Source organism: Pezoporus wallicus, unplaced genomic scaffold, assembly GCF_028554395.1.
Source record: "Pezoporus wallicus isolate ANWC-B61680 ecotype Strahan unplaced genomic scaffold, APGP_CSIRO_Pwel_v1 contig_2372, whole genome shotgun sequence".
NCBI classification, from domain to species: domain Eukaryota; kingdom Metazoa; phylum Chordata; class Aves; order Psittaciformes; family Psittacidae; genus Pezoporus; species Pezoporus wallicus.
The window spans coordinates 338,391-364,376 of record NW_026635198.1 but is presented as its reverse complement, the minus strand read 5'-3'; the positions used below and the strand labels follow the sequence as shown (position 1 = coordinate 364,376).

Sequence of the window (25,986 nt, the reverse complement as noted above, 5' to 3'; positions counted from 1 at the left end):
CAACTTTACTTGCTTAAAAGGCCAAACAGAGAATATCTAAGATTTGCATCAAATCAGGCGATGATCATAGTTCCTTCTGACGAAAAAAAATGAATAGTATTGCCTCTTTGCCAACGCTAGGAATCACAGAATGGTTTGCGTTGGAAGAGACCTTAAAGATCATCCGGTTCCAACCCTGCCATGGGCAGGGACACCTTCCACTAGACCAGGTTGCTCAAAGCCCCATCCAACCTGGGCTTGAACACTGCCAGGGATGGGGCAAAGCCACAGCTTCTCTGGGCAACGTGTGCCAGTGCCTCACTATCCGCATAGCGAAGAACTTCTCCTTTATATCCAATTTAAATCTACCCTCTTTCAGTTTATTCAAGAACTATCGGAACGGGTCTGTGTGGTGCTAAACGTGGCTCCTACGACACGGAATCTGTGTCTGTCCCTGATGTCTGTCCCTCTTTATTTAAGCCTGCTGCCGGTGGCGGCTCCCCACGCAGCACCCACGCCTCCATAGCCAGCTGAGCCCGCTTGCCCGAGGCCGCCAGGACCCGGAAACACCGGCGTGGGCGCCACCCTGCTCCCGGGCGCGCCGTGAAGCAGCACTTCCTGCCCTCCCCACCCCGCGTACTGCCCCACCTTTGGTCCGCGGGGTCTCCGCAGCTCGCTAGGGCGGTTACAGCCCGGCCCCGCCCCGCGGCCCTGCCGTCATATAAGGCCGCTGCTGCCGCCGCCACGGCCTATCCCGAGCTTGTGCGGAGCGGGGGGCCGCTGCCGCCATGGTGTTGCACCCGGTGCTGGGGAAGCTGGTCAGCAAGAGGGTGGTGCTGGCCAGCGCCTCGCCGCGCCGGCAGGAGATCCTCACCAACGTGGTGAGTGCCCGCCTCGCCTCGCCTCGCCTCTCCCCGCCTGGGCCGGGGGGGGGAAGGCCGGTGGTGCTGCAGCTCGACCCCCGCTCCCGGGCGCTGAGGGTGTGCAGGTGCTCAGCGCCGGGCTGGGCCTGCGGTGTCCGCCGCCTCTCCGGCCGCCGGTCCGCCTGCACAGAGCCGGCATAAGCCCGCGCCGTGCTTCCTGCGGCAGCCGCTTGTGCTGCGCCTCGGGGCGATACCGGCGGTCCTTCCCCAGGCCGGCCTGGGCAGAGGCAGAAAGGCCCAGGGTTGGGCTTCGAACGGCAGGTGCTGCCCCGAGTGCACGCTGTTTTACATAGGAATGTTACTGTTTTTTCAGTACCAGTATTTCGTGGTCAGCTTTCCTCTGTAAGCAAGTACCGTGCGCATCAGTTTCACTTAACCATCAAGGTTAATATGAGAATGGATTAAAGTATCCTGCTGACAGGGGGTGGTGTGATCAGGCAAATGGAAGACTTGCTCAGACTGGAAAATGCCAACATAATTGTCTCTGGCGTCCTCAACATAAAAAGGACATGGAGCTGTTGGAACAAGTCCAGAGGAGGGCCACGAGGATGATCAGGGGACTGGAGCACCTCCTGTATGAAGACAGGCTGAGAAAGTTGGGGCTGTTCAGCCTGGAGAAGAGAAGGCTGTGTGGAGACCTCATAGCAGCCTTCTAGTATCTGAACGGGGCCTTCATTAGGGACTGTAGTGATAGGACAAGGGGTAACGGGTTAAAACTTAAACGGGAAGTTTAGATTGGATATAAGGAGGAAGCTCTTTACTGTGAGGGTGGTGAGGCACTGGAATGGATTGCCCAGGGAAGTTGTGAATGCTCTATCCCTGCCAGTGTTCAAGGCCAGGCTGGACAGAGCCTTGACATGGTTTAATGTGAGGTGTCCCTGTCCATGGCAGGGGGGGGTTGGAACTACGCGATCTTAAGGTCCTTTGAAACCCGAACTGGTCTATGATTCTATATAATAGTAAAATTTGGAAGATCTTGCAACAGACTACATGAATTAAAAATGTGCTTCCATTACCTGCCCTTTAGCTATTTAATACCAAAATTTGTGAAAATTTTACTTTGGCTTCTGAAATGTATGAAAGTTTCATGGGATTAGTATTATGAGGAGGAGAGACAGCAGAATAGGTAGCTGTCCCTTATTCATTCTGCAGAGCACTTTTGGGACACAAAGGAAGCTGTAATCCATCATTCAGACCATTCAGGCTCCATGGAAGCACATGCTGACCTCACTGGGCAGGCTGCAGGGAGCTTTTGAATGACACTTGGGTATTATAATACATCAGATTTAGATTGCTTACTCTTGTTATTCTTCATGGGAGAAGTTGAATTTGAATAGGAAGAGGTATATTTTCAGAACAGAGACTTGGGGAAGCACCAAGGTTCAAGCATGCACAAAGTTAATAGAAGCACGGTGTGCCTGCTGGGTGTAGTAAATTTACAGGTATAACCTGGAGGCAAGACGCAGGAAGAAGGGGGGGAGGGGAGATTTTGACAAAACCACACAGAAACTGTCTCATGTTTTCTGTTTATCACATGTATAATGACAGATAAAGTGTGGGTGGCAAATCTCCTGTAAGAGTGTGTACTACTGACATGCAAGTAAAGTGCGGTGGATGAATTCAGTAAAAAATACCCTGTATCAGAATAGTCTGTGAAATGTGTAAGTTTTATACTGTTAGATTTTTATGGAAGCAACCTTTAATAATAATATCAGATTGACTGTATTGCATTCCTTTGTTACAGGGCCTGCGGTTTGAGGTTGTTCCATCCTGGTTTAAGGAAACACTCGAAAAGTCGTATTTTGCAGCCCCTTATGAATATGCTGTGGAAACAGCAAAACAGAAAGCTCTTGAAGTAGCGAACAGAATGCATGTAGTAAGTCACCGGCTATTTTGGCAATAAGATTTTCATCTTTAACTGGTGTGTGTTACTGTGACTTAATTTGCATGTATTTCTTAGGTGGTCTCAGTGCTTTTTCCCCACTGAAGGCAAATGCATATTGTTCTGTCATTTGTAAAAGATAGCTTCCTGAAATTAGCTCACCGAATCATAAGAAGGACTTGTGACTGCAGTTCAGGCTTGCCACAAACAGAAGTGACATATCTTTTCTTAGCAGCATACCTATGCCTGCTTGGGATCATACACTCCATAGTTCCTTCCAGCAGTCAGGTATGTGGCTGGACAGTTGTGCACTCCAGGTATTTGTTGTCTGTGGAGGCATACTCTATGGAAAAACTCACTGATGTGAACCCAGGGCTTTGCTGTAGCTTTCATTGAACAGTAGTTAAACAGTTGTGACAGGAGTATAACTGTCCTGGTTTCAGCTGGGATAAAGTTAATTTTCTTCCTAGTAGCTGGTGCAGTGCTGTGTTTTTGACTTTAGTCTGAGAACAACACAGATAACACACTAGTGCTTTCATTGTTGCTGAGTAATGCTTACCCTGATCAAGGACTTTTTGGTCTCCCATGGTCTGCCAGTGAGGAGGGGCACGGGAAGGTGGGAGCAAGCAGAGACAGGACACCTGACCCAAACTAGCCAAAGGGATATTCCATACCATAGCACATCATGCCCAGTATATAAACTGGAGGGCGTTACCCGAAAGGACCAGATCGCTGCTCAGGTCAGGCTGGGTATCAGTTGATGTGTGGTGAGTGGTTGTATTGTGCATCGCTGCTGTTTCTTGTTGGTTTCTTTTTTTGCTTTCCCCTTTTGATTTTATATTGTCTCCCCTTGTTATTTCCTTTATCATTATTATTAGTAATATATTGTACTCTAGTTATTAAACTGTTGTTATCTCAGCCTTCAGGTTTTACATTCCTTTGATTCTCCTCCCCATCCTGCTGGGGGGGGGGGGGGAGGGAGGGGTGAATAAGTGACTTGCGTGGTACTGAGTTACCAGCTGGGTTTAAACCACAACAAGCTCAGAATTTGTGAGTGTAGAGGTGCTGGGGGAAAGCAGAAAAAGAAGACAAATTCAGTTTTAAAGCGTTCTGGGCAAAGAAACAGGCAATTTTCTTTTAAGAAAGGAGAAGCTGACATGATTTCAGATTCTGTAGTCATTGCATCCATTTTGTGTCCTCAATATTGTCAAAACCAGTGATACAGCTTACACTGTAAATGGCATATTTGACTTCTGCCTTGGCTGTGATCACTCTGAGTACATAAGGTTGTTCCCTACCAGGACCTATTTCAAAGTCTCTCTGATTAAGATCCCACAAAATGTACCATAATACAACTCTGGAAGAGAGGAGGGTGTTTGTTTGAACCTATACTGATGTCAGAAAAGGAATTTTAAACACTTTAAACCAACAGTGCTGCCAGAAGTCACCGCTCTTCAGAACAAATATTGCATGATGTCCAATGTAAATCGTTATCCAGGTTTCTGTCAGCTTCTTTTCAGAGAATGTTATAACATTAGGAGAGTGAATTTTAAACCCAGCCTTGCTAACTGACTTATATTGGCCTTTCATTGCAAAACACTATGTTGTGATAATGCTAATTCAGTGGATTTCAAAATGGATTTTTTTTTTAATGGTGCCTGGAATTAGTTTTATTTAAAGCACATCAACAGCCTTTCTATAGAAAAATCACCTCCTTACAAACTCTTATTAATATAATGATCACAGTTGCAGACAAGTTTCCTGTCTTGATGTGTTAAAAAATAACCATGTACCTCATAACATGCAAATCAATCAAACCTCAGCTATGACGACAGATACAAGTTTTAAGTTTATACTCCTACCTCTCAATTCCCCAAAACAGAGAGCATGTGTTCCCTTTTTTAGCAAAACTTGTCTTGGAAAAACAATCCTAGAGGACTGTATTCCCTGGCTTCCATACACTTGCACTTTCTTTAAAGGAATTGTGCCTGCCACCTTGAAGACCATGACTTTTGAGAATGCAGGTAGTTCTTTCCTGGATGTATTTGTTCATCAATAATGTATTTAGGCAAAATCATGACCTAGGAATGGTCTGCTCATGCTTCCTGTTTTCCTCACTTTTATGGTGACAAATTATTACAAATTTTGTAAACACTACAAAAGGAGTGTCTTGTTCTCAGGCCAGTGTTGAGTCCTACCTGTAAACCAGCAAACTTTGTTTTCTTACCATAAGTTATAAAAGATTTTGTTCTTTCTTCCTCTTTTGAGAAATACCTTCTTTTTTTCATGCCTTTGCAGAAACACCTGAGAACACCTGATGTTGTCATAGGAGCAGACACTATTGTGGTAAGAAGTCTTCTGTGGTTTAGCATTGTTTTAATTTATGAGAAGTGTAGAAAGTACTTGTATCTTTAGGTTTAAAGTTTGAAAGCTGTCTTCACTGAGAAGTTATACCTGCAATATGATGTATCTTGTGGGTTTTGTGGGTATGGGTTTTAGGGTATTTTTTCCCAACAAGGCAGGTTTTGGTATCCTGAGTGCTAAAAGCTTTGCTGCTGTTTTTGCAGAGATGCTAATATTACATTAAATATTGCCTTGGATCATCTAGTATGTAAGGGAAATTCTGTTCTCAGGCAGTTGTTGACTGTCTAGAAGTCCAGATCATGTGAACTGTTCGGTGGTGTGCCTTGTAGTGGGCATCACTTTTTACCTGTCATCTTCACAGAGACAGTGAAAGGTTAAGGACAGAAGAGGTTGAATTACCCTTTTGTTTGAGAGCTGCAGCCACTGGAGTGTTGCACTCGTTATGTGCTTGGTAATAAATCACATGTTCTGACAAAACACCTGTGATTCTTGCTCTACTCAGTCACTCATGTTTGAAGCCCTAGCTGAAATTATGGTTCAAATATAATTTCTGACCTCAGTTTCTGAAAAGTAAGAAAAAGCCTCACACTTTCTCTATCTTTGTTTTAGTCTGTGGATGAACAAATTCTGGAGAAACCAGTTGATAAGCAAGATGCATATAGGATGCTCTCCAGGTCTGTAGTTTTAAGTAAGATTCCAAATATGTATGTTAAGCTGTTCTAAAAGGAGCTGTACAGATTCATTGATGTATATGAAGAGCTCCGTGGCTGGTTGGTTGGTTGATGTTTTTGTTTTGTTTTCGGTTTGTTTGTTTGTTTTGGTGGGGTTTTTTGCCTAAGTTCAGTAGGTCAGTTGCTTAATCATGGGTATGAAATGCACTTAAAATTTAGCCTTTTAGAACTCCTCTAAATTTTGTTCTATATGAAAAGAATAAAGTGCAGACACTCACTCTTTCATCTTACAATTAATTAGGTAGAATGCTAGGGGGGATAGTAGGAGTGTGAGATGGATTACCTCAAATAGGCTGGCTAGTATTTAGGAGACTATTCCTTAACTACTCTCTTCAAAGATTCAAGTTCTTATGCTATTTATTACACATTAAATGAAAAACTAGAAGCTCTCAAAAGGAATCGGCCACTATGTGGCGCTCTGGAGCCACTACCAATGAGCCCGTGGGAGGGTCTTCCTCTGCCTTCTGCATCTGTTCCCCTGGCTAGCCATGGGATCCCTGGGGCCATTCTAGATGAAATGAGTACATAACCTTTAGTTGCCTATCAGATGTTTGGTCTAAATTGCGTCACCTAGCTATTCATTGCCAGCTTTCAGTGAAGATGCCTGCAAGAGTAGTGTTTATGCTGATTGGCTTTTTCTTATGCATTTGAAATAGTCACTTCCTCCTGTTTACAATAAATAAGCTGATATTGTAGACTGCTGTGGACATCAGTACAAGTGAGATTTTGGAGACTTGAAATGTCTGAATCTCTTTATAGTATTTTTTTGTTTTGTCAATGTCTTTTCACCTATATTGAAATAAAAAAAATGTTTGTTTAGGATAATACATCAAGCATATATATTAATATAATGGTCTGTCTCTCAGGCTGTAGTAACATAATCATGTAGAACATTTTTGCACATGGCAGATTTCATCAAACTGTTGCTTAAACCATGGTTTTTTTTCTCCTCACAGGTTGAATGGGAAAGAGCACAGTGTTTTCACAGGAGTGGCTATTATACATTGCAGCAGTAAAGGTATATGTGTCATTTTATTAAAACTCAGTGTTTGCATTAAAAATTTTAAGGATCTGTACAAATGAAGAAACAGAATGGAAATTTTTCATACATAGTCTGAACTGGCTTCCTACTCAGATGAGAATTACCTTATCGATATGTAAATTAAAAGCTTCCCACAAAAGCCAGCTTTTTCATTGTATTCAGTTTTCACACAGGAAGGAGGATGAAAAAATAGAGTAGACTTCAGAAATGCTGTCTCTGAAAGCTATAGGACTAATTAAAAGAGTAGTGTAAACTGTGGGAACATTTTAAATGAAATTCAAGTAAGGCACTACAAAATGTGGGGCTGGGCAGATTTGAACCATATTAACTGTTCCTGTGTTATATTTACACTAGCTGATGAATAAAAGCAGTTGCTTGTATTTTTCCCTTTTCAGTACATAAGGGAAGCTTTAGGTGATGACTGAAATAGTGGCTTAATGCCTCAGATTGTTAATGAATTGTAATGAATTGTAGGGAGCAATATGTTAATGTTCTTTATCAGATAATTTATATAGTAAGCAAGTGGGGTTTATAAGAACTCTACCATTATAATTTAAGGGGTGTTTGGTTTGAGGGACCTCCTCTGATAATTATGCCAACATTCTTTTAATGGAACTTTTGCATGGGTCATTTCTATGAAATTTTACTGGACATAGTCTTTCTGTAGACAAATTATTTACAGCTTTTAATCTTTACTGAAATGATTGCTCCTGACTCTTGTCAGTCATCCAGTACCCCTACTAATATGCTAGTACAGTAGAAAGAGAGCTGCTGCAATGTTATCAAGGGGTTCCTATGAGCTATCCAGCAAGAATAATAATTGTTTAGGAAGAGAGTAAAAATGTACACAACTGTACTACTGATGCTGTGACAGCACATATCATTTGAAATATACAGATTTAAGCCATATGATATTCAAATGAATAAAATTACCATAAATCTGCATATTTCCCCAAGGGATTCAATCAACTGAGTTTTGTAGAATACATTTTTAGGTTTAAGTTATAATTAAAGCACTGTTGTTAAGCACCACATACATGTTACAGATGGGATTTTCATCTTTTTTAGCAACAGGATCCACACCCAGGTGTGCAGTTTGTTACTGCACCTCTGGCCTTCTCTCGGCCACTTCTAGATACAAAAATAATCTTGTTATTTCTTGAGAGACAATACAAAAATTACAGTGATAGTTATTGATGGAACTGCTGGATGCCTGAGTCTGCATTGTAGATGTAAATCCACATTCAAGCATTTATAACAGCTATATGTTTAACTATGAGGTTTTGTTAAGAGTTCTTTGACAAAAGTCATAAAGTTAGAAGGGTGTTTGTAGCCTTCTTTGTTCTCAGTGCTGGATGTGGATGCTAGGAGTCCATAAATAGTTCTGCATAAACATTGTTGATTTACGAGTGCATCCCACATAGGAAGTGTCCCAAGACAGGGCTGTGGAGCTTGAAAATGCAAGCTTTCACTTTCTGGGGAAAGTTGAGTCCATTGTCCCTAAAGAGCATTATTAGTCATTTCATACATCTGTGTAATACCTTATTTTTTCCCAAGCAAAAATGTCAGATGAATGCAAAATAAAACTGAGCTGTTACGCTCTTTAAACTACAGTTTCTGCTTTTAATGAGACCTTTTCCCTTCTGTAGATAATCAGCTAGAGATGGAAGTCACTGATTTCTATGAAGAGACTAAAGTAAAATTTTCTGACCTGTCTGAAGATCTTTTGTGGGAGTACATTCATAGTGGGGAGCCAATGTAAGTAAGACCCAGAAGCTATCACACAATATTTAGGAATAGGCCTTTGCGTGTGTTACTAGCTACAGGCATAAACCCATTTTGTCCTGTGTTCTGCGAAGCTTTGCTGTGTGTATTTGATAAATGATAGCATGGGTGATGCAAGGTAGGTATTCTGTTCCTCTCGTCTAGAGCTGATTGCTCCAGGGAAAGTGAACTACCTTTTTAGTACCCTAAGAAATTTGGGAAGTGAAGGCTGTTGAAATGCTGGATTAGAGCAAGTACTCATGCAATATACAGTTACCTCTCTGTTAACAGAGGCATTCAGGGAGCTTGGATACCTGAGGCAATGGATAGTTCTCATTATAAAAAAGGTGAATAGACTTAGTATTGGAGAACTTTATTGAAGGAAACTAGAACTTGGTTTAGTTTATTAAAATAGCACTGCTGCAAGGAATGATGGCTAAATTTTCACTTATTCTTGTGGCCAGCTTATATACGTTCCTATGCTACAGTTATCTCTTAACTTCCATGTTTCCATTACTCTTGTAATATACTGGTTACTTACAGACAACATTGATTCCCCAGAATAAATAGGATGAGAACAGAATGTCTAACTACTCCTAAGATGAAGCTGACTAGATTGTTTTGTTTATTTTGGGTTTGGGTTTTTTTGGTTTTTTTTTGTTGAACTTATTTGAAGACAAAAAGGCTTTCCCTTTCCCTTGTATTAGCTGAAGCTTAGTGAAGGCAAATCAGGCCATAGTTAGCACTATGGATGGCATATCCGGTGATCGGAGGTGAAATTCTGGCTCTGTAACTTCAGTTCTCACTGTGTAAGAATGTCATGGTGTTTTTTAAACTCATTTGTGTTATAAAACAGCACTGTCACTTTTCATTGGGGAAAGAAGAACCACTGTAGATTTAGAATTTATTTTAAGTGCTTATCTGTAAATGGGGCAATTTTTCTGAACATGTAAGGTTCCCAGCTTATTACAGAGACTGAAGCTAAATTGGATTATGTAGTGAAGAATGTTTTAGCAACAACGCAGTTTGTAACAGAAATTCCTAGTAGGCTTTTGGAAGGTGATCTTTAGTATGCAGCTGATCAAACTGCAACTTTATGCAGGAGAAATGACCATGGATTTTTAGGAAGAATGTCATTTTGAAAAATATTTTGTGATATTCTGATTATTTCCTCTGGAAGAAAATATGCTTTAGCAGTTCTTTGCTAAAGCAAAAAGGCTCATGAGCAGCACTGGGTAATTCTGTTCCTTCTGCTAAGCAGGGGGTGTGACAGCAGGGGCTTCTCAGGGACCAGAGTTTCAGAGAATGTATTTCATTACTTTCTGAAGCAGAAGCCAATCAGTCTTCAAGACAATAGGAAGAGTTTGCTCTGGACTTAGGAAAGAACTACTAAATATAGTGTCCTTTTAAATTTTGCAAAACAGTAAGGTGAAGTCTCTTACGGGCTTTTTCTTCCCCTCCTCTGTGGCCACCCATACATACTGCTCACACATTTATGTGCATACAGGTTTTTCTAAACACTATTGCAGTTCAGATGACCATTTGTTTATTTTTTTAATGGCTGCTTAAGTTTCTGAAAACATAAAAATCAATAATCACATGAAAAACTAAAAGAAAATTGCCTCTTTTGTGCTGTTTGTATTGGGCAGAGGTCTTTTTATAGCAAGGACAGAATGGGTATCTAGTATTTCAAAAGTCTGTCACTGGTGACTCAGGGACTAATTGTAAAAGTGTATAGCTGACTTAATATATGCATAAGGAGCGAGTAAAGAGCACTGACTCAAGGTAGTCTGTGATGAGGCTATAAAGCCCCTCAAATTTTGGCTGCAGAAAGATGGCCTTTCCCTGGTTTTATTCCTGTTTCTCTTTCCAACCAAGGGTTTTCTGCTGGCTGGCAGATCTTTCCTTGCTCTGTACGAAAAGGCTGGACTGTAATAATCTTAACAGTTTTGGACTTGTGTAATGAGTAAACTTTGTTTCTGCGCACCTCTTTGACCCGACTTCTTACTTTGTAATCTTTCCCTTGTGAACAACTTCCTTGATCTCTGCTACAGCTTCCAGTTTGAAGATTCTGTGTGGTTTTTGGTAACTCTGCTCTGAATGGTGGCAGTGAAATCAAAGGACCCTACTGCACTCTGGGAAAGAGGTGATTACAGAAGCTGGAGCTGTACAATTTCAGACTTAACTATGAAGTAATAAATGTAGAATGTAAATGTCATTCTTCCCTTGTATGATTTATCATAAGAGTTACTTCTTTCAAAGCTATATCAAACATAAAATTTAGATTTTGCAAATAATCAGTCTTGCAGTGTAGCTAAGCTCATGGATAGCTTAGAGGTTATCAGCTCTAAGAGCATAAGAGCAAAAATCTTCCAGGTGTAGGATTACAGAAGCAGAGAAAGCTGTGCTGTTCTTACACTGAAATTGACTTTGAACCTTGTTTTTTTTCACGTCATGTTGCTACATTTGACTTGTCTGTAGGAAATAGTTGTTCTACATTCATGGCTATATGGACCAAGACACATACATTGTCAGACACATGTTCTTGCCTTTGGAAACCCACCTAAAACCCAGCCAAGCATCTCCCTTCATCTGTAGGAGCCGAAGGGCTTGTTACTGCAAAAGTGTTTTATTTGATCATTGACTCAGTTGAACAATACAAATATTGTATACATGGTTATACTATTTTGTGGCATGTTCAAATTCTACAGTTAAAAAAGTGTGTTTTAATGTTACATTTGGAAGAGTTACCTCTATTTTATGTCTCTTAACGTTTCCCCCCCCCCTTGTATATTGTGGGTTGGTTTGTTTGGGAGTCTGTTGGGGGCTGTTTGGTTTTTTTTAGGAAAAAACAGTGGGTGTTGCACACATGCCTGCCACATTGTGTGAGGGTTTGTTTGTTGGCTGATCGTAGGGGTTTTTTCATTGGTGTTGGTTTTGTCTTTAAATCAGTGGATATTGCACACATTCCTGCTGAAATCATCTATCTTTATAACAGTTGGTAACTGAAAAATGTTTCAGTTGCAGCAGTGATCTTGCTGTTTGTCAAAAGGTCTTTAAAGGGAGTTGTGTTTTTTATTATAACATAAATTAACTGATGCTGTTAATACTGTTAACAAATGAAGCCTTGATGTTAGTGCTATGCTAATAAAAGTATCCAGTTACAAAACCCATCAGATTAGCTAGAGACAGTTGAGAGCTCTGTAAATACTGATATACTCTGGATCTTAGTATGGAAGATGCTTGTTGATGAAACAGTGGAACTTTTACTAACTACATAGCTTCATGCATTTGGACTAGACCTGTATTTGTAGTAGAGAATCCTTCTCGGGATCCAGTTCAGAATATGAAGCTCTGTGTAAAAATCCACAAGATGTGGGCAGTTGTGGTAATGTCCTTCCTGGGAGTATGATACCACTGTTTTTGATGGTCACAATGGTTTTTGCCTCCCTGTCAGTATATGCCATAATGACTTCATCCTACAGGACTGCTACTTCATTTAAAAAATAAAATTACTATTTAGTTATTAGAATATTTCTAATTTAGATGGTATAAGTCTCAAGTATGTCATGAAAGAAGGAATAATTTAAACCGTGACAAAGCTAGATATTGCTGCTGTGTGCAAGATTAAGAGAAAAGCCCTGTTTCCCAGTTCATAGCAATTCAAAAATATCTTTTGCTGGGATACTGATCCTCTGTTTCGTTTAGGAGACTATCAAAAAGGGAATCCAGGAATAAGTTCTAAAAATACAAAGAGCTGGTTCTCATCAAATCTAAGGTGAAGAGTCAGTAATCTTCTTTGTGTAGTAACCTTCTTTCACAAGTAGTTTGTGTAATTCCATACTATTTTAAGTTAATAGATCTGAGACTGACCTTTGGTTTCAAAGTTTGTTGACTTAGGGTTCCAGATTCTGGTGTTATCTTATAGTAAGCACACTCCAAACTGCCTTGTTTCTTAAATGTGGACAATAAAATTGTTGGGTCTGTTTCAGCTTATCTGCCTGTGTACATTTCCATTCCACGTAGTGGAATTTGCATAACTATACCTAAAGACAAATTAGATTTCCAAGGTTACTTTGTGTGAAAATACATTTGTGCCCCAAATTACTAGTATTACAATGGCATCTAAGAGCACAGTGGCATGAACTACAGCTCTGCTTATATCTGAGGGTTATGCAAGAACTAGACAGGGCTTAGTGGGAGAGTACTGGGTTTTGTATTTGAATAGGTTGCTCCTCTCCAGGAAAATCCTGTCTTCCTGATCCTCATTTTAGATATTTCTGTGACTAAGATCCACAAGATACATACTAGTCATTTGAGTTCTAAGATGTCTTCTTCAGTGTGAGTTCTTTTTGGAGCTAACATACTCTTAAGGCCCTTCAGCCTCTTGTGGAATAGAGTGAGGGTCAGGATGCAGCTGTGTGATGCAATAGTAATGTTAAGTTTGTTACCTTTTTGGTAGCCAGGACTTGGAAAATGCTGGGTGACCTATGTCAATGCAGTCTGACTACAGCCAGCTGATGTACCCTCCTGCTTCGCTTACTATGGCACTTGGACTGTCTGAAGCATAAACACCTTAGGCTGCTCACCCCTAGTAGAAATACTTGAGTAGGCCTGCCTTTATTCCAGACTCTGCACTATGTCTGGAGTATTTGTGATCTCTGCTACCTTCACTCTTAACTGTAATTAAATATGTCATTTTTGCTTTCTTTTCCCCCAGGGACAAGGCTGGTGGATATGGAATCCAGGCTCTCGGTGGAATGTTAGTTGAGTATGTTCATGGAGACTTCTTGAACGTGATGGGATTTCCTCTGAATCACTTCTGCAAAAAGCTAGCAGAATTGTACTATCCGCCTTCTAAACACAGCGTACAACATAAAAAGCATGACTCTATCCCTTCTGTGGACACTTTTGAGAACCTAAGTGATGGAGAAAGTGAATCTTCAAATTTCACAGAGCACAAAGGTTCTAGTAAGTTGGACAGCAGCGGGATGTGTTCCTCAAGATCTATTAACAATTCTGAAAACAGTTCTAGTGTCAGAAGTGGATTTATGGTACCTCTGGAAAATCAGAATGGCATGCCAGAAAGTACAACAAAACTTCCATCTAAAATTCTAGAGCTGATGGATGGATTTAGAGCCTCAAAGGTAAGGGGAAAAAAACTCCAACAAACAAAACCCTGCTTACTACATGCCTGGCTGATACAGTTGTTTCATTAGACTTCAATATATAACAGGTAATGTGAAATACTTGAGCTGGTATAAGAATGTAGTAATAATTAGTAAATGACCACTAAAGTATTAGAGAGTCCAAGATAGCTGAAATTTCTGGTGCAGTACAGATGTTGGGGTTTTTTGGGGATTTGCTTTTATCTGTTCTATGGAATTTTAATTACCCATTTGAAACAAATTTTGTCTCTTGAGAGCAAAAAATTGGGTTTGATTTTTTGGTGTTTTGGGGTTTGGTGGTTTGTGTTTTTTACTGCTCACAAAAGCACATCAAAGAGGAAGTTACCTTTGTATACTCTGCAAAGACAGCATTTAATATGGTTAGCTTATCTGAATTAAAACTGTGACAGTAACTATATATTATATTTCCTTTCTAACTTCTAATGCTTAGCATTAGAATTCTGTGGAGGATCTTAGAGGTTTTTTTATTCCCTGTTAAGGCGATTTTTATATACCCTGTTTTCATCAGGTATGTTTAGCTGATAATACGCAGTATCTGAAGGAGGCATGCAAGTAACTTTTTACAAACGGGTCACATGCTCTGTGTAGCAGCCAAGTGTGATGAGAAATAAGTAGCTAGACATTTTACATGCTACCAGTTTTTCTACTCAGTTCCAACCTAGTGAAGACAATAGTGAAGAATGCAAAGGAGAAATAAACACCAGTCATTCTAAATAGGTCACTGATTTCCATCAGTCAGTCATGTTTTAGGAAGAGGTGAAAAAAACTGCTAAAGTGGCAATGAAATGACAAACCTGGATTTAACAAATTTCAGGGGGATGTAGGGAAACATGCCAGACAGTGAACAATGGTTTTGCTGAAACAGCAGAAAGTTGTACTCAGATCTGAAGGAAAACCATAATGTGGTCAGTGAAGATCTGTGGGCGTGCTGCTTGCAAAGCAGTACTGAGAGATTTGGAATAAAGCAGCCTTGAGATTGCTGCATTTGACCTTTTTTTTTGTCTATAGAAGATGGGTTTTGATGTATTTGAACAGGTGAGATGATGTTTAGCATTTCTTCAATTTAATATGGAGACTCATCAGTTTTTGCACATTATATACACCGTTTACAGTTACGGGATGTAGAATTTGGTTTTGTGCAGTAGAGGGTAGAGACTGGAAATAGAAGCAGAAGCTTTCTTTCCCCACTAATCCAGTGTAATGTCATAGTATGAAGTGCTGAGTTTTATGTTGAGCTACTGGGAAATTTTTTTTCCTCAGGGTTTGGATCTTTGTAAATTTAATTACCAGTTGCAGTGAATGCTTCCTGTGATCTGACAAAACACAACATCTCTCCACTTGTAGAATAGGAATAAGAGCACAAAGGCATTTAGTTTCACAAAAGCTCTCAAGTTCCCTTTCATTTTGGTCCTTCAGTGTTGTTTCAAGGACTTCATAAAGCAGAACAAAACTTCCTCCTGGTGAAGTTGTTGCCACCTATTTTACTTTGAACAGCTGCTGTTGCAGAACAGGAGGGGATCAGGGTTAAATCCTACTTTCTCAAGATTAGTATGTTCTGAATCTGCATAGTCTGATCCATACTCAGACCTTTGGGGTTTTTCCTTTGATTTTTCCCCCTACCTCCTTTAACTGAGAATTACAAAATAGTAGAAAGAGTGATTTGAGTCAACCAAGTTGTTGACCTCACTTCTTACTTTCTCTTTCCTGTTCTTACAGTTTCTGGGTGGTATCAGTTCAAAGATTGGTCAGGTCTTGGAAGCCAAATGGTCGTAGTCTAGATGCAGTTAGCTCAGTATTGTGAAAGCCTGGATTATAATAAATCCCACCTTTATGTTCTCATTAGAATAACAGAGGAAACTGTAAAAAGAGGATGACAATGATATGATATATATGCACACACAGTAGCAGACCTTCCCTAAAATTAATCTCTTTTTCTCCATTTGATTTTTATCAAACAGAATGTCAAATCTTTTTTTTTTTTCCTTGGCTGCCTTGATTAAATACATTATAGTCGCCTGCAGTTGCAAAGAAATGGATTCTGTGATTGCTGTGTGCCCTTCCACTCTTGTGCTCTAGAAAGTGTGCATGTAGGACAGTTGTGCTCTGAAGTTTTGTTCTTCTTTTTTTTCCCCTTAATTTTTATTAACCAGACAAGTATTACAGCAACTGAAGCTGTTACACTGCCTTAGCGAAGCTTTCCATTCCTTTCGTTTTGGGCAAATCAAATTTAATTTGATCTTTTGCCATTGGTTCAGATGCTTAAGAATGTTTGACCTTATGGACAGTCTTACAGATTAGGATATGCTAAATACCGGAATAAAGAGGTGGTCTTCCTACAAAATCTGTAGGCTGCGTTGCAGAGTATTTTGAGTTCCCTTCTCTCCCAAACGCCTCTGGAAAAATTCTGTTACTTGGCTAAGATAATGAAACCCTCATAGCAGGAAAGAAACCCTCAGATTATGTAATTATCATAGCAATTTTTAGGAGTTTTGTTAAACTCTGATGCACTTAAAGAGTACTTCTGCAGAGTAATTCTAGGTGAAAGGTTCCTTGATTGCAGTCTTTTAAACACAGTACGCCAACAGGTTTTTTTCCTACATTTAGGCTCTGTTTGTAGCCTCTAAGCTGAAGATGTTTGATCACTTGAAAAATAAAGGTCCACTGAAGGCTGTGGATATTGCAAATGAGGTTGGAACCTCTGTGTGTGGAACAGAAAGACTTCTTGATGCGTGTGCTGCTCTTGGATTACTGGAGAAAACACCACAAGGTGACTAATTCCCCCTCTCTGCAACTGCATATAGTACTAAAAGAGATGCAGGACTGGAAGAGCTGCTTTGAAGGGCACAGGGCTTAACTTGATATTGTGGGTAATTTGGATTTGGGGGAAAGGGGAATGGATTGTTACTTCTTTGCTTTAATTATTAGTAGCTGGAATTGTTTCATCTAGAGGTCAGGCTTTATCTAATGAACACATTCAAGTCTTTGAGGAAACCTTAGATTGCTTTTCTCTCTGAATATAGCACTGACCAGATTTCTAAGAAAAAGTTGACAGTTCCGTGGGCAGTCTCAGGGAGCAGTGTGATAGCTCAGATGTATCACCTGCATTTGGGTCACAACAACCCTATGTAATGCTACAGGCTTGGGGAAGAGTGGCTGGAAAGCTGCTTGGTGGAAAAGGACCCAGGGGTGCTGCTTGACAGCCGCTGAACATGACCCAGCACTGTGCCCAGGCAGTCAAGAAGGCCGACAGCATCCTGGCTTGTATCAGCAATAATGTGGCCAACAGGAGTAGAGAGGTGATCATCCCCCTGTACTCAGCACTGGTGAGGCTGCACCTTGAATATTGTGTTCAGTTCTGGGTCCCTCACTATGAAGTATTGAAGTGCTGGAATGAGAGAAGGGCAAAAGAGCTGGTGAAGAGCCTCGAGCACAAGGCTGAGGAGGATTAGTTGAGAAAACTGGTTGTTTAGCCTGGAGAAAAGGAGGCTGAGGGGGGAACCTTACCACTTTCTACAACTACCTGAAAGGGGGTTGTAGCAAGGTCAGTATCAGTCTCTTCTCACAAGTAACAGGTGATAGGGCAAGAGGAAATGGCCTCAAGTTGCACCAGGGGAGGTTTAGATTAGGTATTAGGAAAATCTTCTTCACACTAAGGATTGTCAGGCATTGGAACAGGCTGCCCAGGGAAGTGGTGGAGTCACCATCCCTGGAAGTATTTAAAAACTATACAGATATGATTTAGTGGTGGTCTTGGCAGTCCTGGAGTGACGGTTGAACTTGATGATCTTGGGGGTCTTTCCAACCTAAATGATCCTATGATTCTGTCTAAAATAAGGACCACATTCCATTCCCTGATGCAGCAATGCAGAGTCACAGTCCTCAGCAGTGAATCAGGGTTTTTACAAGGAATGCTCTGGAATGTGTCCATTTTCATGGACAACAACTTAAATTTTAGTGCTCCTAACTGGAACAGTGCTTGAAGGTGTATATAGGTGAGGGAGTCAGAATTACCTCTTCCATTCCACTCTATGTAGTTATAAGTTTACATATGCATCATTTACATAGTAACACTTGGAATGGTAAAGTGTCAGGAAAAGGAAATAAAGCAGGTTTTCAAATCTCTTAGAGGACAAGACCAAGGAGAAAGCTCTGAAGGCAAAACATATTGGAGAAAACTTAAACTAAGGGAAGGAGAAGCTGTAATCTAAAGCAAAATGCAGCCAAGAATGAGGAACTTATAGTACTCTCCATTAAATATTAGGTGTCTAAATGAGCTACTCTGGTTAAAAATAAAATTTAAAAAAAAAAGCCTATCTGTATCATCCAGTATCTAAATTCTTTTTTTATAAACAAAGTACTTGCTCCTTTAAGAAGACTATTAGAATTATTTCATATAAATATTTGCCCAGTAAAGATAACATCAGGATTTGCTTGCTATTTAACAGCTATGCAGGAAGACATGCTTTCAGATTCTAAGCAGCAGTTATACTGAAACAAAGCCTGGTTACAATTGTTTTCTTCCCATAAGGGTATAGTAATACAGATTCAACAAATACGTATCTGACATCAGATGGTGAATACTCACTTCATGGCTACATTATCCACTCTAATGACCACCTTTGGCCTCTCTTCACATACCTGGAGTCTGCTGTCAAAGAAGGCAGCAGGCAGAACCATCGAGCCTTTGGAAAGAAAGCAGAGGATTTATTTAAGGTAATATAAACTCTCATTAGGATGGAAACTATCTCTGAGGAGCCCAGAACTGATCCAGGGGCAAATGGAGACTGGACCATCTATGAAAGTTAGTAGTAACTAGTCCCAGACTTCTGTTCTCGTCAACTTTAGACTCTGAAGTCTGGAGCAATCACAGAATATACTGGGAAATTTGAGTGCTGATGAAAATTCTCTGGCTAAAGTGTTGCCCAACCAGCTAACATACCCTCAGAACAACCTCTGGGCCTGTTTATGTTCGTGTCCCTTTGTAACACCAGATAGTAGTACCTAATCACACATTCACTCCTTCCACATAGGATGCCATTCACTTTGATGCTGTTGTGCATTCAGTTCAGTCTGTATAATCAGAGCTGTTTTCAAAGTCACTTTGAGTTGATGCAGACTTGTCAATTAGCCACTTGGTGAAGCAGGTTGAGGGGCATAAATATTTGTGCCTGTTAAGGCGAGGGCTAGTAGAGTGAGCAGATAGTGTCAGAACTTCACCTCTGACAGCAGAGCTGGCTAAAAAGTGTACTTCAGACTACATCCTGAGGTTCTTAATTTGTACTAATCTTCTAGATGCTGAAGAAGCCAGTCTGCTAGAGGAGATGTCTACATCCCTCATATAGAGTTGATAAAAGGAAATAAGGGCTTTTGGAAATTAAGGTCCTGTTAGCCTAATGTTAGTATCACTACAGTGAAACAGCGAAGAAGCTGGATGAGCAATTAGTCAAAGGCACTTTTAATTTTAGAATTCTAATGTTAATGGTGTGCAACTACTGCTTTGGTTGTACATAGTTTTAATTGAGTCATGAAACTAAACTTCAATTACTGTGGGCTTTTTTTTCTCTTTTTAGGACTATTATCACAGCCAGGAAGTGAAGCAACGTTTTATGGCTGCCATGCACAGCATTGCCCACCTAACAGCAAGAGACGTGGCTACAGCATTTGATCTTTCACGGTTTAAATCTGCTTGTGATTTAGGAGGTATTGCCTGTAATTGAACGTTAATATGAATTTAAGGGAAAAGCTTGATTTCAGTTCCATATTTTATTACTTAAAACATATGTGTATTTTTTTACTAAAACTGCAGTCGTATTGTCTACTGTTATTTTGCTGGTATGGTAATGTCAGGATAAAAGGGTTAAGTGTAGTTAACTGAAAGCAGAGTTACTTAAATGGTGTTTGAGTTGTTTGAAGTAAGTGAGTGTTTGTCACAATCAGTTACCTACTGACACTGCTCAACACAGAAAACAAGATTTGTGGCTCAGGTGATAGAATATTGGGCTGGGAGCTCCGTTTTAAGCTGTGTTGTTGCTGTCCATTAGCATGTCCAAGACTTTCAAAAGTAATGAAGGATTTATTTCTGAACGCTTCTGTATTGGGGGTGTCAAAGTTGAAACACTACACTGCTAGAACAAAAAGTTGATTCTTTTAGAATTGGTTTGGTTTGTGTGTAGTTTTAATTCTGATTTGATGTCTCTATTTTAGTGTTATATACAGCCTTGTCTTTAAAAATTTCTGCAAATTCTGGGAGAAAAGACTTGATTTGACTTTTTTAAACTTTCAACAGGTTGCACTGGAGCTCTAGCTCATGAATTAGTACAAATATACCCAAATCTCAAAGTCACAGTATTTGACCTTCCAGAAGTCATTGCAAACACCTCTTACTTTCAGCCTTCAGCACAACACGCGGCTCCAGTAACGTTTGTATCAGGTAAATGTAACACGTGATCTTTTGTCTTATTTTTGTTATCCTAGAGCACAGCACAGGCTCTTCTGCTGCAGAAACTGGTCTGCTACCCTGCTCCAATCTGACTTGTCTTAGTACAAGGCAATGCATGCTTACCCATGCTAAATGGGGACATTGTATTTCTCAAGCCCGTGAGAGTAAAAAACCTGGCTATGGTTGGAAAATGTGGATAAATAAGTATGAATTAGTAATGCTTTCAGTACCACTGGGAGCAAAGGCTCCATGTCCTTATCTCAGGCTTTTATTTTCTAGGCAAGATCAACATGGTGGCTACAAAAGATTTGAATGTCTCCTTCCTTGCTTTAGGCTTTCTCCTCATTTTTATGTGTTATGAAATTATTACCTGTGTTCTGCTATTCTCTTTAACTATGCTTTCCTATCTGCAAATCAGTGCATACCTATACCTGTTCATTCTTGTTTCTTTCTTTACCTCTGCTGGAGCTCCTTGTTTCTCTGCAGTATTTTAATTTCATTTTGTAGGAATGTCCTCTGTGGTTTTTGCAGGAATGTACTAACTCTGCTTTCCAACAGGTGACTTCTTCAAGGATAATCTTCCAGAAGCAGATCTTTATATCCTTTCACGTGTTCTTCATGACTGGCCTGATGAAAAGGTACATGTGCTTTTAAGCAAGATAGCAGCTGTTTGCAAACCAGGTAAGTTTTTTTCATTTTGTGGGTTTAAAGGTACATGTTAATGGATAAACATAATAATTAATCATTAGATGTTCATATTAAAAAGGTGTATTTTTTCTGTCCAATCATAGTAGTCTTTGCTTGAACATCTGTGCTTGCATTATATTAATACCTACTAATGAAAAATGAAATAAAGCTAAACACAGCTTTATTCCATTCCTTGTGTCCTATTGGTGGCCACCAGAGAGAGGGGATCAGTACCATCCCCTCTGCTGCTCCTCTTGAGGAAACTTTAGGCTGTGATAAGGTTTCCCCTCAGCCTTTTCTTCTCTAAGCTGAACAAGTCAAGAGACCTCAGCCACTCCTGAGTCTTGCCCTTGAGGCCTTTCACCATTTTGGTCACCCTCCTTTGCACACCCTCTAGTAGTTTGATGTCCTTTCTATATTGAGGTGCCCACAACTGCACATGGTACTTGAGGTGGGTCTGAACCGGTGCACTGTACAGTGGTTAGCAATGCTGTGCTTGATGCACCCCAGGATACAGTTAGCTGCTTTGGCTGCTATGGCACACTGACTCATGTTTGCACAGTACTAAAGATGAAAGACTACAAAAAGTAGAAAAGCCTACACTGCTAAGATTAGCTGCTTCTTTAATCCAACAGGATTAACTAGCTATAAGGTTTGTTTTGTAAGAAGCATTCAGAATTGGATCTAGGCCATAAAGCATAATCCCATTTGGGGGAGAGGGGGGTAAAAAAAAGATAATTGTGGGTTACTGTCTTAATCTTATGCAAAAATTGGGGTATGACAGATGCTTACAGGAGCTGCTTAGTACAAATGGAAACACAACTTAGTTTAAGAGCATAGTCAAAAAGTGATCTGAACTTCACTGAAGTGAAGACAGTGCTCTAAACTCCCCCCTTCCTTTTAACAATTAAATGGTTGCTTCCAGGAAGAGATTAGTGAAAGTAAAATTCTGCAACTGATTCCCACTGAATACCATTAAAACATTAGTGTGAAGGTCCTCTGAAACCATCTCTGAACAAAACACTGAAAACCTGAAGCTAGAAATACTTTACTGAACCACTTTGGGTTGTTTTGAAAATGCAGGAAGTGCCTTGCTAGTGGCAGAAAGTGTGCTTGACGAACAGAAGACATGCCCTCCTACAGCTGTACTACAGTCCCTCAGCATGACTGAAGGCAAGCAAAGAAGTGGCTCAGAATATAAACAGCTGCTAGAGAAACATGGATTCACAAATGTACAAATTAAAATCACAGAAAATTTACTGGATGTTGTTTTGTGCTTCCAGACCTTGTCACCATAGTGTGCCCAGAAGCAGACTGAGATGCTGAGTTTTTACAACACTTGTGCAATGTACCCTTCATCAGCCAGCACATACTGTCAGTTTAGGATAGTTTTGACCGTTTATCTAAGGAATAGTTGCTATAGGCCTTGAATAAAAGTTGGACTTCAGCTTCTGCAGGAGTGAGTTCTATGCATTTAAGAAATGTCTGACCAAAACTCCTATGTATTAAATATGTTCATGTCCAGTTATCATGGCTAGTTTGCAGACTGTATTAAGCTCAGACTTGCTGTCTAGATGTATTGCATGGCAAGTTAAAACTAAAAGCTTTTATGAGTCACATTAATACCTTTGTTTTCCTCAACCTTGAAATTAAAGAGAATTCTCCCTCTGCAATATATTCAGTGGTTACTGCTCATTTTTACTAGAAATAATTAAAAAAAAGTGAATACTGCACCATCTGTCTGAATTCAGGGATGCTTGTCCTCTTTTTCACTTTTTGAGGGAAGCCCCACAGAAAACAACTCAAAGGTGCTCTCTTTTTTAAGCACTTTATCCACAAGCAAAAGTGAAAATAGGACCAAGCTCAAACATATTCCTACAGCATCTATAATGTCACAGAGAAACTTCAGCCATAGTATGCACCCACGCAGGCTGTAGTAAAACCTGTTCCTGTCAGTTTTGGGATTTTCTAAATATGGTTAAATGGCCATATATGTTTTCTGACTCATTACTTGAGTTTTAGGATTTATGTGTAAATTGTTACAAAAATTAAAAATAGAAGTTTCTTCATGTTCTTCCAGTCTTTAGTTGGAGAAGTATGTACTGTATCCCATCTCTTCAAGTAATTTGTCACTAATGTCACGTTTCCTAACATTTTGTTGGTTGCTTGTTTTCCCCGGTACTTCATTAATTTTTTTCTTTTTTTTTTTTTTGATTTAAAGTGTACTTTGTAGTGGAAGCCTTCCAAGAGATTAAAGTTGCACTTTCAGATTAGCTTTCTTTGCTATCAGTTGTGAGTTTCTCGCTTGTCACACTTATACATCAATAACCCCAGTAAACCAGTGTGAGAGTGGCCATGCCTCTGCTGAATCATGAACCTCAGCCAGTTAAGGAGTTGATGAGCAAAGGTCACTCATCTGCCTGGCAGACTCTTGTCTTACATTACTTAATGAGAAGTTACTTTGCACTTTGAGCACTGAGCAAAGTGAAAGTGCCACAGTGATTCAGTTCATCATGAGAAGTATGCTTACTGCAGAACATTTCAGCTGCGTAAAATCAGGGAAATGCCAGACTTTTACATCACTGGGGCTTTATTCTTGGCAGGAGGCTTTTATGAATGGAAATTTGACTGATCACATCTATACAGACATTTTAAGAGATAAGGGCAAAATATTCAACAGCTGAATTAATTTTAAATGTCTTTTCTGTATTGACGTGGAACTTGCTGTTACGCTTAACAGGCTTGTATTTTGAGAGAGACTCATTCCAGCAATCAGATGTTTCTCATGTCATAATTATTAATTTAGTTTATAATGCTATTCTTTAAGCTGCTATAAACTGAGTCAGAAAATTTCAATCCTAACGTTGGCACACCTGTAGCTGTCACAGACTTTAAAACTGTGCCTCTAAGTACTATATATCCGACTGTAAAATTTGAATAGAATGTGCCTGGCTACCATACAGCCTCAACATAGTCTGTGATTAAAGCACAACAGTAATACACTTTAAGCATTACTCTTTTGGGCATGGTGTCTGGTAATGCACCACAGCTTTGCACTCTCAGGATAATTAAGCATTGGAGCACGTTGCCCAGAGAAGTTGTGGAATTCCTGTCCTTGAGACATGAGGGTTAACGGAATGATAGATGAGTAATAGAAACAAGAACTTCAGCACTTGTTCACTGAATGCTGAGGTAAGAATCCTTGAGGAAAACAGAGAAGTTTGTAAGAAAGAAGAGACACAACTTGGTTGGCTGTCCCAGCACAATCATTTTTATATCAGTTTTTGACCTTGTTACAGCTATTAACAGTACTTCTGCCTGGAAAAGGAATGGAACAGAAACAAAGGGTAGTATGTCATCTGAGCTACCCAGCACAAAAGCTTGAGAATAGCTATTTAATGGCTAAGCCCCTTTGTATGGACCGTGAGTTCATTTTTGGATGTGTTAGCTGACTGATGGATAGTAGAAGTATTTAATGTAGGGTTTGGTTTTGTTCTTAAAAAACAGTTTTTGGAGGGCTGGCATTCTCCTCACTCTCCCTCATCTTTTGGCAGGATATTACACCCCTATGTTAGTCACACCACAAAGGCCTCAGTTCCTACAGAAATAATGCACAATAATACTGACTTTCTCTCTGCTTCTATGCTGCTTGCCATCCACCCTTTTGTCTGCTTGGCAACACTTCAGTATGAATGGGGAGCAGCAATATATCCCCGAACGAAATAGCTACTATTCCTGTCTTATTGTTTTTCATAACCATCATGCCAAGTCTACAAGAAGTCATGCCTTCTTCCCCTAAAAACAGAGAGGTGACTTGAGTTGTGAGTGTTTCATCCCTCCGTAATGTGGAAGGGAATTTCCTGGGTTTTGTTAGAGGAGTGGATTATGCATTTAATGGTGGATTAATTATAGCAGAGCAAATCCATAGAAATTATAAATGAAATCACGTGCACCTGGTAGTTTGCATCCTTACATATGATAGCGGAAATTCTCTTGCCTGATAATGCATTAGTATTGTTGCATGCCTTTGTTTTTAAATTAGGCTGTGAGATTTTGCTGGCAGAAATGGTACTGGATGATGAGAAGAGGAGCACAGCTCTGCTGCAGTCTTTGAACATGCTTGTGCAGACAGAGGGAAAGGAGAGAAGTGGCTCTGAATATCGAGCCTTACTGCAACAACATGGATTCACAAATGTCAAAATCAGAGTGACGGGAAATTTGTTAGATGTTATTCTCTGCATTAAGACCTAAAAAAAAAAAGGGGGGGGGGTTTAATAGTAAAATCTAGACATTTCTAGTCATGTTTCATGTTTTGTAATTATGCAGTTACAAACTCAGTTTCCTATCAACATTGTAAACAAGAAATGTTATGTCAGCTTTATGAAGTTTTTTTAAAAAGGGGAAGGATTGATTGCATTTATTTTAAACTCAAGTATAATGAAGCCAGAAGATTCTACCCTCAGAAACAAGTCTCCAGCCACAAATACAGCCTTACAGCAGTATTCACATTGCTGAGAAATCAGAGTTTCTTCCTTCATGGTGCAATTAGAATAGTCCTGGGTTTAGAGCAGCTTTGCCCATTTCAGGGGGTCAGCACACTTCAACACTCCATCACCATCCACTTTAATGTCACTTTATGTTAAGCACTCTATTGTAAATAAAGAAACATTCTCTAACAAAGTCTGGAGACTGCTACTGCAGTGGCATGGGCAAGACTGGAAACAGAAGAACTAGAGTGGTACCTTCTCAAGAGTCAAGGTGGACTTCTCCTTCTGTGAGGTTTCTGGAAAAAGGCAGTTGTATAAAAGCGCAAGTTTCATCTGTAATTATAACAAGATGAAATGTAGGAGCACCACATTCGGTTCAAGAAAATCCTCCTCATTTTTAGCCCTACCTAATTTGTGAGCACTTAACAAAAGTGGATAGCAGAATATGAGACTAGGTAAAGAAAATAATAAAAAAAAAAAAAGTGCAGAAACGGAAAAG

The 25,986-nt window shown here is 39.9% G+C and overlaps 1 protein-coding gene across 2 annotated transcripts; it reads left to right on the top strand.

Annotated features, from left to right (window-relative positions):
* The first annotated feature begins 751 nt into the window (after positions 1 to 751).
* On the top strand, positions 752 to 25,253 carry ASMTL (acetylserotonin O-methyltransferase like). 2 transcript variants are annotated; one of them, XM_057411688.1, is made up of 13 exons: positions 752 to 860; positions 2,647 to 2,778; positions 5,083 to 5,130; positions 5,758 to 5,822; positions 6,836 to 6,897; positions 8,571 to 8,679; positions 13,406 to 13,832; positions 16,479 to 16,641; positions 18,403 to 18,587; positions 19,445 to 19,574; positions 20,161 to 20,304; positions 20,872 to 20,994; positions 22,084 to 22,677. In XM_057411688.1, the coding sequence occupies exons 1-13, from the start codon at positions 768 to 770 to the stop codon at positions 22,296 to 22,298; spliced, it is 1,896 nt and encodes a 631-aa protein (XP_057267671.1). In that variant the 5' UTR covers positions 752 to 767; the 3' UTR covers positions 22,299 to 22,677. The 2 variants fall into 2 exon arrangements, with proteins under 2 accessions (XP_057267671.1, XP_057267680.1); XM_057411697.1 differs by lacking the exon at positions 22,084 to 22,677 and adding an exon at positions 25,043 to 25,253 and having other exon boundaries at positions 760 to 860.
* The last annotated feature ends 733 nt before the right edge of the window (positions 25,254 to 25,986 follow it).

What these genes read in the sequence shown, in the direction of transcription:
- ASMTL (XM_057411688.1), top strand. Translation starts at nt 768, where the DNA reads ATGGTGTTGCACCCGGTGCTGGGGAAGCTGGTCAGCAAGAGGGTGGTG. An exon ending in ATTCATAGTGGGGAGCCAAT is followed by an intron (nt 8,680 to 13,405) that starts GTAAGTAAGACC and finishes CTTTTCCCCCAG; the next exon opens with GGACAAGGCTGGTGGATATG. An exon ending in ATCTGCTTGTGATTTAGGAG is followed by an intron (nt 19,575 to 20,160) that starts GTATTGCCTGTA and finishes AACTTTCAACAG; the next exon opens with GTTGCACTGGAGCTCTAGCT.